At 41.8% G+C, this 12,359-nt stretch overlaps 1 protein-coding gene across 1 annotated transcript; it reads right to left on the minus strand.

Annotated features, from left to right (window-relative positions):
* Window positions 1-1,744: 1,744 nt before the first annotated feature.
* LOC115153913 (ubiquitin-conjugating enzyme E2 G1) lies at window positions 1,745-9,415 on the minus strand. The gene is made up of 6 exons (XM_029699584.1): window positions 9,237-9,415; window positions 4,755-4,857; window positions 4,306-4,403; window positions 3,819-3,997; window positions 3,434-3,556; window positions 1,745-3,229 (listed from the first exon to the last, which is right to left on the minus strand). The coding sequence occupies exons 1-5, from the start codon at window positions 9,280-9,282 to the stop codon at window positions 3,470-3,472; spliced, it is 513 nt and encodes a 170-aa protein (XP_029555444.1). The 5' UTR covers window positions 9,283-9,415; the 3' UTR covers window positions 1,745-3,229; window positions 3,434-3,469.
* Window positions 9,416-12,359: the final 2,944 nt, after the last annotated feature.

Genomic DNA, 12,359 nt, shown 5'->3' on the forward strand with positions numbered 1-12,359 from the left:
CATTAGGTATTTGTGTTTAGCTATACCTACATGTTATTATGAATGATCTTCATAATAATTTGTGATTGGTTGAAAAGCGTGAGACATTTTCTGGACATAAGGTTAAGTGGTACTTGCATTGTCTAGACTGGAGCATGTTCTTGGCACAGATCCCTGAAACCTGCTTTTCTGAGATCACTGCCTGGCCAGCAGTTCATGTGGGGAAAGGGAATAAGTCTGTGGCAATCACTTTACCTCTCATGGTGTAAAAGTAATACTTGGTTTTCTTCTGAATATGAGAAACTACTAACACACACACTATTCACACGTTTGTGCCAAGTGACAGTATTCAATTGTTAATGGATATCAATGAGTCACAGATACTTGCTAAATCTAGCTTAATGTGTTGTGTGACAACTACGTGATACACTATATATACAAAAATATGTAGACACCCCTTCAAATTACTGGATTCGGCTATTTCAGCCACACCTGTTGCTGACAGGTGTATAAAATTGAGCACACAGCCATGCAATCTCCATAGACAAACATTGGCAGTAGAATGGCCTCACTGAAGAGCTGTGACTTTCAACGTGGCACCATCATAGTCAGTTTGTCAAATGTTTGCCCTGCTAGAGCTGCCCTGGTCAACTGTAAGTGCTGTTATTGTGAAGTGGAAACGTCTAGGAGCAACCACGGCTCAGCTGCGAAGTGGTAGGCCACACAAGCTCACAGAACGGGACCGCCGAATGCTGAAGCTCGTAAAAATCATCTGTCCTCGGTTGCAAAACTCACTATGTTGGAGGCAATGTCAGCACAAGAACTGTTAATATGGAGCTTCATGAATTGGGTTTCCATGGCTGAGCAGCCACACACAAGCCTAAAATCACCATGCGCAATGCCAAGCGTTGGCTGGAGTGGTGTAAAGCTCACCACCATTGGACTCTGGAACAGTAGAAACGCATTCTCTGGAGTGATGAATCACACTTCACCATCTGGCAGTCCGACAAACAAATCTGGGTTTGGCAGAGGAGAACACTACCTACCTAAATACATAGTGCCAACTGTAAAGTTTGGTGGAGAAGGAATAATGGTTTGGACCTGTTTTTCATTGTTTGGGCCCCTTAGTTCAAGTGAAGGAAGATCTTAACATTCTAAATGATTCTGTGCTTCCAACTTTGTGGCAACAGTTTGGGGAAGGTCCTTTTCCTATTTAAGCATAACAATGCCCCCATCAACAAAGCGAGGTCCATACAGAAATGGTTTGTTGAGATTGACATAGAAGAACTTGACTGGCCTACACAGAGCCCTGACCTCAACTCCATCAAACACCTTTAGGATGAATTGGAGTTTCCGAATGCGAGGCAGGCCTAATCGCCCAACATCAGTGCCCGACTTCACTAATGCTCTTGTAGCTGAATGGAAGCAAGTCCGAGCTGCAATTTTCCAACATCTAGTGGAAAGCCTTCCCAGAAGAGTGGATGGAGGCTGTTATAGCAGCAAATGGGGTGGACCAACTCCATATTAATGCCCATGATTTTTGAATGAGATGTTTGTCTAGCAGGTGTCCACATACACTACATGACTAAAAGTATGTTTCACCTCAGGCAGGGTTTCCTAAACTCTGTCCTGAATCAGCTGTGTAGAACTGGGGGGGGGGGACAACAACCAAGTTTGGGATACCCTGACCTAGGGATTCAGACACCACATGATACAGATACACATGAAAACATGCTAGGACATAAGATCATGTGTGTAACAAAGAACATTGTACATATAATTTTCATTAAAAGAAAAACACCCCAACAATTATTGGAGGGGGAATCATATTTTAAAATAACTCACTACACAAGGTGACAATTTTCATTACATGAAAAATATACATCAGTATTTTGTCTTTGTACATTAGGCAAGTAAACTGCAATAGTCCATCAGAGCCAGAATAAAATAATACACCAGGGGGAAGAGGAAGGGAAAATAAAACATGGCACAAACATACATTTTAAATCAAAACCTAGACACTACCAGCATGGAAACCTAATGTTAAAGCATGCATAACAAATCCTACCTAGGACACCACACAAAGGAAATCAAGCGTTGTAAATTCATCTGCTTCATCAAGGTGAATCTAGGAGAAATAGCTCCCTACGTCACCCTAAATCGCATCAGAATATTAAAACAAATATAAGACCGTACACCACACACCTGGGGAAGGTTATTGCTACACCAAATGGTTACCAATATTTTTTGATTATACATTGTACTGGTGTGAAGGGTTATAAAATAACACTTAAGCAGTTCATTTCTCTGACTTCTCTAAAACTAACTCCGGTTCAATACAGGGTGCAATTGCCAAGCAATTTAATAGGAGGCACTTTTGAAAAATGTATAATTAAAAACCTAACTATGAGCTCAATTTGTGAATGCATGACTTGTAATGGCCATGTTCATCTCCAAAGAAACACACCAGAACTTGACAAATGGGGTATGTGATCAATTCGGGGTACATGTCCACCACGGTAGGGGGAGTTCATAACGGTGTTAAAATCCAAAATAAAGACTTGCCTCTATAACCTTATTCATATTTTAAAATGGTGACTTACAGCACATTTTCCTGAAGTGCTAAGGTTGAAGGAACCCATCATGACAAGCATGCTACATAATGTGTCTATTCTAGTGCACCCTCTGCCAGAAATGCCATTTTGGCCTGATACTCTGGTCATTCTTGAACCAAACACCGCTGTTCTCCACTAGTGGGATTCTACGACAGCATCGCATTCTTACCATTCTGCCTTCAAGGCTTCCTGTCCATCAAAGCAACCTGTAACATACCTATACTAATACACACTAGAGTGGATGTTGAATGGGGAAGAGGACTAAAAACTTCAATAACTTACAGGGCTCAAATTCTACCTACAGAAGCACTACTTATTTGGTACTATGTGTCTTGCTGGATGGGTAGGAACAGTTTATATATTATCCAGTTTTAGGTCTGTGCTATATACAGGTCTTTACAATCTCTTCCTGAAAAGTTCATAGACTTCAAAAAACGTGTTATTCATCTTCTGTTTTGTTGTTTTTGAGTTGGCACTTGCGTGGCGGTTTTCGGTCAGCATGTGGTAACAGCTGTTAAGTTCTATTGCAGCCTATTGTTGCCAGACGGTTTCTGCCAAATGCAATGAAGACGAGCCTGGCAATCGGGTGGTAGAGCGCAGGAAAACAGTGCCATGTTGTTTCTCAAATTGGAGACCTGTGGAAGACAAGAACTTGAAACTTAGAACATAGTGATATACTGTAATACACTTCCAGTATAGTGTCTTTCAGAAAATCCAACAGGTATGAACGAAGTGTGAACAGTTGGATAAGTGACTCAGAGATGCAGTATAATAGCATTGGGACCTCTTCAAAATTACAAGACATGGCTTGTAAAAGACCAAAAGTGCACTATTCTTACCCTGAAAAAGTGAAGCTAGAAGCAGCTTGATAAAATTCACTCAAAGGCAGTCTCTTGGCTCTTTCTTACACAACGGGCCACTTTTCTTTTGAATTCCCCATGTCGGTCTTCCCTCCACTCTTTCTGCAGGGAGAATCAAAGGTGCAAAAACATTTAAGTTCAAAGATGACACAGTTCTGCTCTCCACAAAAAAGGCACATTTGATGTTTGAGAACCTGGAACATTCAGAATATATTCAGAATTCTGTGCACTAAAGAGACAGAATAGAAATCACCATTTACTCCTTTTGTCCCAAACAACAATCCACTGATTGTCTATGTATAAAGAACTAATCCGTGTGAGCTTAAACCAGTGATTTGGCCCCTCAGGTGAAAATGAGACTCACTGCAGCGTCTACATTGGCAGGCGAGTCTCCGTTCGGGTCTGCCAACATAGAGATAACACTAATCATGATGGTTTCCACTGTGTGGATGGGTAGCCAACGCTCCTCAGGCTTCTCATAGCCGTACTTATCCTCACCAGGCTCGTGTAAAATAGATATACATACGTCACCGTTCTTGTCAACTGCAAACAGGACAAGAGACATGAAATTAGACTTGTTACATGAAAAGGTTTCAATAGAATACATCTATTCATTTATGTGTGTGTGTGTGTGTGTGTGTGTGTGTGTGTGTGTGTGTGTGTGTGTGTGTGTAAACAAGGATTTTGGCGCATTCCAAAAAAAATCTTTACTTTACTGAGAAACACAACTGATCCTCCAGACGGATAGCTGACATTTCCCAAACAGTAAAAACAGACCCCCCCCAAAAAGGTACTAACACTTCCAAGAGAAAAAAAAACAAACATACACAGTACAATTGACCCCTACTTACCATTAGGGTGCCATATATCTGTGATAAATGTCATTTTAGGTGGCCTGAGAGGGTAGTCTTTGGGAAACGTGAGATGTGCTTTGAACACACCACCTTCACTGTGAACAGGAAGGCAGAGAGAAATGCCTGTCGTTATGGTCAAATAGCAGGGGTTGGTAAGATCCAGAAATTTTGACAGACAACTGTTGTACATGACAAATACATTAGTGGTGCTCGGGTTAACTCATAACCCGCAGTCCCCATGGTTATGGGGAGTTAAGCCTACTGCATTTTCTCCCTGGCCCCTAAACGTCTTTGCTTCGTGATTGAAGCAGAGATGACAGATGGGTTGTTAGCAATTGCTGAACCGCGCACCACTAAAATACATCCCCACATCCAAATACTCCCCAGCTGACTCATCAACCCATCCACACAGAACAATCAGAGTAGAACTGGGCTGGCAGACTTACTAGCATGTGTCTGGTGGGCCGATTATTAACACTTCCCATCTGTAGAGGTCGTTATCATCTATCAAACCTGCTGAGAATCCCTCCACTGGGTTCTTATTCAGCTCTGGGAAATCAAGAGAAAACATTAACAGATTTCTCCATCCGAAATACACAATAAAAATAGTAGTGTCTCTACGGCGATGTTTGACAGTGCTGTCCTACGGCGATGTTTGACAGTGCTGTCCTACGGCGATGTTTGACAGTGCTGTCCTACGGCGATGTTTGACAGTGCTGTCCTACGGCGATGTTTGACAGTGCTGTCCTACGGCGATGTTTGACAGTGCTGTCCTACGGCGATGTTTGACAGTGCTGTCCTACGGCGATGTTTGACAGTGCTGTCCTACGGCGATGTTTGACAGTGCTGTCCTACGGCGATGTTTGACAGTGCTGTCCTACGGCGATGTTTGACAGTGCTGTCCTACGGCGATGTTTGACTTTTGAACTCTATCCAGTCAATAAAGTGAGACATCCATCACACTAATCAGTATGTGGAAATGCTGGAGTCAGCCTTCTCAGACTGAAAATGCTCCTCTGTGAACATAAATCTTTTATTCCACAAATCATCCTTATCCCTAAAAAAAATAAAAATTAAAAATGATATCCCTATAAAGTTCCCACTATACCAAATAAACAGCTTCCTAAGTAGCAGTTTAAACTGAACTCAGAGTTCACTGTGGTTTAGATGTGCTGTTGCAGCCAGTCTGTACCCATCTGTACCCATCTGTCACACCCTGGGCTCTGGTCCTAAAAGAATCAACTTGGTATGCGGATTTCAACTATTTCATTTCCTCACGAAACAACCATCTCAAGTGAAGTCAACCTAAAGAGGGCATATTAAAATGGTTCCATAAACGCACCTCTGTGTAAGTAGTCAAGCATTCTAAACACAGCAATTATTCATAAACACTAACTTGATCAGGGCTTGCCCAGCTCCACCTCAAAGCACAGAGCAGTAAACAGTGACTACTGCTGTTGCTGTTAATGGGGGTGAGCGAGAAGTCAAAAGGGAAACTGATGTAGTACCAATGATGTGTATAAACCCTGGACTGACAGGGGGCGCTGTATTGAAGCCAAAAGGGCAGCCATCCTGGCACTCAATTTTAAAAAATATTTTTGAAACTATAGTAATGCATTTAACGTCTACACTCGTTTTTGCGACGTTTATTCTATCCCAGACACCATACTGCATACTTTAAAACTACAATGTGAGCTAAATATACAAATAAAAATATATAAAAACCTTTCTTTAAAGCATTTTATTTTGAGAGTAGTAATGTTACTGTCCCCACCACAATAGAAAATATGTAATTGTGTCTGTGAAACATTTCATTGAAATATTGTAAAACTCAATTTCTAGAGGACTGCTCTCCTACTAAGGCGTACCAATATGGCCGACTGGTGGCTTCAAAGCCAATCAACGGCCAATACATAGCATCAGCAATCCAGGGTGTATATACAATACTAGTCAAAAGTTTGCAAACACCTACTCATTCAAGGGTTTATCTTTATTTTTACTATTTTCCTCATTGTAGAATAATAGTGAAGACATCAAAACTATGAAATAACAGATATGGAATCATGTAGTAACCCAAAAAAGTGTTATATAAAATAGCCACCCTTTGCCTTGATGACAGCTTTGCACACTCTTGGCATTCTCTCAACCAACTTCACGAGGTAGTCACCTGGAAAGCATTTCGATTAACAGGTGCCCCTTGTTCATTTGTGCAATTTATTCCCTTCTTAATGCGTTTGAGCCAATCAGTTGTGTTGTGACATGGTAGGGGTGGTATACAGGAGGCCTATTTGGTAACAGACCAAGTCCATATTATGGCAAGAACAGCTCAAATAAGCAAAGAGAAACAACAGTCCATCATTACTTTAAGACATGAAGGTCAGTCAATGCGAAACATTAAGAACTTTTAAAGTTTCTTCAAGTGAAGTCGCAAAAACCATCAAGCGCATGATGAAACTGACTCTCATGAGGACCGCCACAGGAAAGGAAGACCCAGAGTTACCTCTGCTGCAGGATAAGTTCATTAGAGTTAAATACACCTCAGATTGCAGCCCAAATAAATGCTTCAGAGTTCAAGTAAGACACATCAACTGTTCAGAGGAGACTGTGTGATTCAGGCCTTAAAGGTCAAATTGCTGAAAAAAAAACGACTAAAAGAACAACAAAACGAGCCAAGAAACACAAGCAATGGACATTAGACTGGTAGAAATCTGTCCTTTGGTCTGAATTTGAGATTTTTGGTTCCAACCACCGTGTCTTTGTGAGTCGCAGAGTAGGTGAACGGATGATCTCCACATGTGTGGTTCCCACCATGATGCATGGAGGAGGTGTGATGGTGCTTTGCTGGTGACACGGTCTGTGATTTATTTAGAATTCAAGGCACACTTCACCAGCATGGCTACTACAGCATTCTGCAGTCATTCGCCATCCCACCTGGTTTGTGCTTAGAGGGACTATCATTTGTTTTTTCAACAGGACAATGACCCAACACACCTGCAGGCTGTGTAAGGGCTATTTGCCCAAGAAGGAGAGTGATGGAGTATAAGGGCTATTTGCCCAAGAAGGAGAGCTATATCAGATGACCTGACCTCCGCAATCACCCGATCTCAACCCAACTGAGATGGTTTGGGATGAGTTGGACCACAGAGTGAAGGAAAAGCAGCCAACAAGTGCCCAGCATATGTGGGAACTACTTCAAGACTGTTGGAAAAGCATTCCTCGTGAAGCTGGTTGAGAGAATGCCAAGAGTGTGCAAAGCTGTCATCAAGGCAAAGGGTGGCTACTTTGAAGAATCTCAAATATACATATAGTTTGATTTAACACTTTTTTGGTTACTACATGATTCAGTGTGTTAATTCATTGTTTTTATGTCTTCACTATTATTTTACAATGTAGAAAATAGTCAAAACTAAAAACCTTGAATGAGTAGTTGTGTTCAAAGTTTTGACTCTGGTAGTGTAAGTTATGAAGTAGTACATCCCCATTGAACAGCAACCCTGGCGATCATGTTTAGGACCAGCAAAGGACTCTGGAACATAGCCACATAGAGCTTTAGACTGAGCTGTTCTCCCTCAGCTGAAAAACCTTGGCAAGGTGCAGCATAGCCAAGTAAAACTCAATAATATAGTGTACCTCAGACTACATCGAGTCACTCTCAGTCGATGGTTGTATTTTATTAACGTTTAATGAAAAGTACGGATTACAGCAAACAAAATAAGGCACACCGTTACAGAGTTCCAACATATGTACACGGTAAGGGTTTAAGTTTCGACCTTCGGCGACTCAATGTAGTCGAAGATACAGTCCACACACTCTTCTCCGCTCAACTTCGTTGAGTTTAATTTTACTTGGCTATGAGCAGCAGTATGTTTGTTTATGCATGCCTGTCTAACTTTTACATGTGTATGAAAAAGGAAATAAGATATCATGGTGAACTCATGAGCTATTGTACACAATTGATTTCCATATCCCCCTTCAACATAAAAAATAAATCGAACGATAACATGGTATCTATCACTGTGAATAGGTAATTGAAGTTTGACAGACACAGCCATAGTAGGCTAGCTAGGTACATTTGAATGTACACCTGGCACCTCGGTTATTTGAGGTAGCCAGCGAGCTACGCACTGCCGCCAATCAAGGAAATAGTCGGTGTGCAGGGATTATGCCATGCCTAGTTGACTAGACATTATGCTGCCCTACAGGCAAGAGACAATTTGTTCTGCACGGAGGAGGAAAAAAAATAACGAGTGTTTCAGTTAAACTCCTGCACGGCCCTTAATTTAAAATCAAACTGACAGTTGTCCAATGACCAAACTGGCAGTTGACGTGTGTGTGCTAACGTTAGCTAGCAACCGACATCACGTTCAAAACAAAGGGGTAGTATATTACACGTTACGTTTAGCTTGCTATCTAGTTAGCTAGCTAACGTTGAACCATTTCGCGTCCACAATAACACTTTTTTTTTTAAACAACGTTTACGTTACCCCCAACATACATTTGGATGGCTAGCCACCGAACGACTAAATATTACCCCAAACTTGGTGGAAAGATAGAAAATATTGTAGCAATGCTAGCCAAATTACTGCCAACTGTAACGTTAGTTCGCTGCCACTGGTTAGCTAACGTTGGATGATTTAGCTTGTTGGCTAGTAGCGTTGGCACAACAGGGGGCTTAGACCACATTTTATGACTCGCTATATTCAACTATCAAAATATAGTAAGCCAAGATGTGACATTTCACACCATATACACGATAGTAGCTAGATAGATAAAGTAAAAGCCGAAACAAAGATTACGTGTGCCGTAAATGGGCCAAATGAGATGGATTAGCTAACGTTAGCTAGCATAGCAACCCGACAAGCGAAAAATAACGCTTATAACTAGATAACGTTAAATTAGTTGACGTTAGCCACCAGTTTATAAATTACCTGCCAGCTGTCTCCTGAGTAACAGTGCTGCCTGAGGCTCCGTCATGTTTTTACAACTTGGATTACAAAATGACAAATGTTAATATTGCTTGGTGAGAGAATTAGCTAGCTATCTATTTTCAATAAATAACGACAGCGCCGGTGCAGTTCTTCTTCTTCGATATAAACGCAGTCCGCAAACAAACGTTAAAGGTGCATACCACCTACTGTGCTGGAGTGTGTGATCAATCACGGTTTACAATTCTTCATCTTCTTTGATTAGGTTTAACGGCGGTTGGCATCCAATAAATGTTACATTACCGCCACCTACTTTAGCTCCCTTACACTTTGCTTGAAAATAATAATAATTTATAAATCCTCCTACAGAATTTAGTACTTATAAAAAAAAGTAATAAAGATCCCTACTAACTTGCAATAGACCCTCCCCCATCCCAAAAAAACCTTCCATTCCCTTCCAACCTCAATGATCCTACACTTTCCCTCTCTTCAACATACTGTAACGATACAATACTTACAACAATATAGCAACACATGCTCCACCGTTTCATCGACCATACACTCCAGACACAAACCATTCACATGCTGCCAACCAGATGTAATGACGAGTTCAATGTAAAATGTCCTAAGCACAATCGAGCAAACAACACCTCTTCCTTCCTAATCTGACCTTTCAATCTTTGTCCACCTTTCTTTGTGAGGCATATAAATGCCGGCCCTTGGGCTCAGAGTCCCATCTCTTCTGCCACACATCTATCAAAATGGCTCTGATCTTACATTTGTCCTTACCTCTGCTCAGTGGAATATTAATATCAATTATATCTTGTTTCAAAGCTCTTTTAGCTAACTGGTCTACAATTTAATTCCCTTCCACACCCGAATGTGCTGGGACCCAACAGAATCTCACTAATAAACATATTATCTCAATTCTCCATAATAACATTAATACCTCTATTCCTATTATCACTCCTATTATATTTACAAGATGATCAAATATTTAATCCAGACAGAGAATCTGAGCATGCTATAATTCCAACAGGTTGTATGTCTTCCACCCACTGGAGGGAAACTACTATCACCAACAGTTCAACTGAGTATTTTTTTAAATTTATTTAACTAGGCAAGTCAGTTAAGAACAAATTCTTATTTTCAATGACAGCGGGTTAACTGCCTTGTTCAGGGGCAGAACAACAGATTTGTACCTTGTCAGCTCAGGGATTTGAACTTGCAACCTTTCAGTTACTAGCCCAACTCTCTAACCACTAGGCTACCCTGCCACCCCAGTATACTGATAGTTAATCTGTTAAGTCTTCTACATATCTGAACATCAAATTCAGGAATGTAAATGCCTGCTCCATATCTGCACGTCAAATTCAGGAATGTAAACACCTGCTCCTTTGAGCAGAATCTCAATATGACACCCAGTCCCTCAATTCTCCATAATAACATTAATACCTCTAATACTAGGTCACTCCTATTATATTTACCAGATTATAAACTATTTAATCCAGATAGAGAATCTGCGCAAACTATAATTCTCACTGATTGTACGCCCTCCACCCACTGGAGAGCAACTACTATGGCCAACAGTTTAACTGAGTATACGGACAGTTCATCTGTTAGTCTTCTGCATATCTGCACATCAAATTCAGGAATGTAAACGCCTACTCCATATCTGCACGTCAAATTCAGGAATGTAAATGCCTGCTCCTGTGTCTGGGTTCTCGGGTCCATCTGGGGCCTTTGGATCTATCTGTGAAAAGCGGTAAAAAAGCATAACTCTACCAATGTAATAATCAACCAGTTTTCCTATATCAATGACTTCGGACCAATCTTTATTTTTCTCTACCAAGGTTAGATGGACAACAGGATCTGGGAGTAACCATGGAGGAACATCCCCTATCACCACAGAAGGGCCAACCTCAAACTCCCTCAAACCACTCTCATAAGCAAGCTTTCCAACTGTCCAACCAAAACCACTGCCTTGTCTACTAGTATATTACTACTAGTATATAACAGTCATCTAGAACAGTAGCAGTAGGATGCTCAACCTCACAGCATTTGACCTAACCCTTTAAGCAAATGACAATTTTTTGTGCCCTATTTTCCATCTACGGACTGAATATACTCTCCTGCAACCTGCCTCACCCAATGTGGTACGGAACTGCTATTTTAATACTTTAGAACCGGAACCCCTATCAGAAGCTAGCCAGCTAACTAGCTACTAGCTAATAGTCAGTTAGCCACTGCTAGCGGTCTTCACCATTAACTCGGACTCCAGCCAGCCTCAGCTCAGTCAATACCTGCCAATTTGCACAGCGCGATATCAACCCAGAGCATATCGGACTGCTATTTCTCTACCACATCTCCGGATTCCTACCGCAAGCTCTGAACCTTTACACCGGATCATCGCAGCTAGCTAGCTGCAATCCGAATGGCGAACGTCTCTGTCCTGAAGCAAGCACCAGTTAACCTTGAGCTAGCCTCGAGCTAGGCCCATCTCCCGGCTAGCCGAAGAGGTCCACCAGCTAATTCTTGGGCTACAATACCTCTTTTGCCAATTGGCCTGGACCCTTTACTGCTTTACTGCCGACACAGAGCTCCGCCGATCCATCACGACGTGTCTGCCGACGTAATCGCCCGAGGTGGTTTCAACAGGCTCTTCCATTGCGACATTGCCGAAGGCCCATCTGCTAGCCCCGGCCCACTAGCTGTCTGAATCGCCGTGTCTCCAGCTCGCCTAGCATAGTAGCGACTACTGAATCGGCTCCCTGACTCACCTATTGCTACTCATTGGACCCTATGATCACTCGGCTACACATGCTTCTCCCTAATGTCAATATGCCTTGTCTATTGCTGTTTTGGTTAGTGATTATTGTCTTATTTAACTGTAGAGCCCCCAGCCCTGCTCAATATGCCTTACATAGCCCTTTTGTCTCACCCCCCACACATCCGGGGGCCTCACCTGGCTTAACTGGTGCCTCTAGAGACAAAACCTCTCATCGTCACTCAATGCCTAGGTTTACCTCCACTGTACTCACATCCTACCATACCCTTGTCTGTACATTATGCCTTGAATCTACTCTTCCGTGCCCAGAAACCTGCTCCTTTAACTCTCTGTTCAGA

Source organism: Salmo trutta, chromosome 19 (assembly GCF_901001165.1).
Source record: "Salmo trutta chromosome 19, fSalTru1.1, whole genome shotgun sequence".
Classification (NCBI taxonomy): Eukaryota; Metazoa; Chordata; class Actinopteri; order Salmoniformes; family Salmonidae; genus Salmo; species Salmo trutta.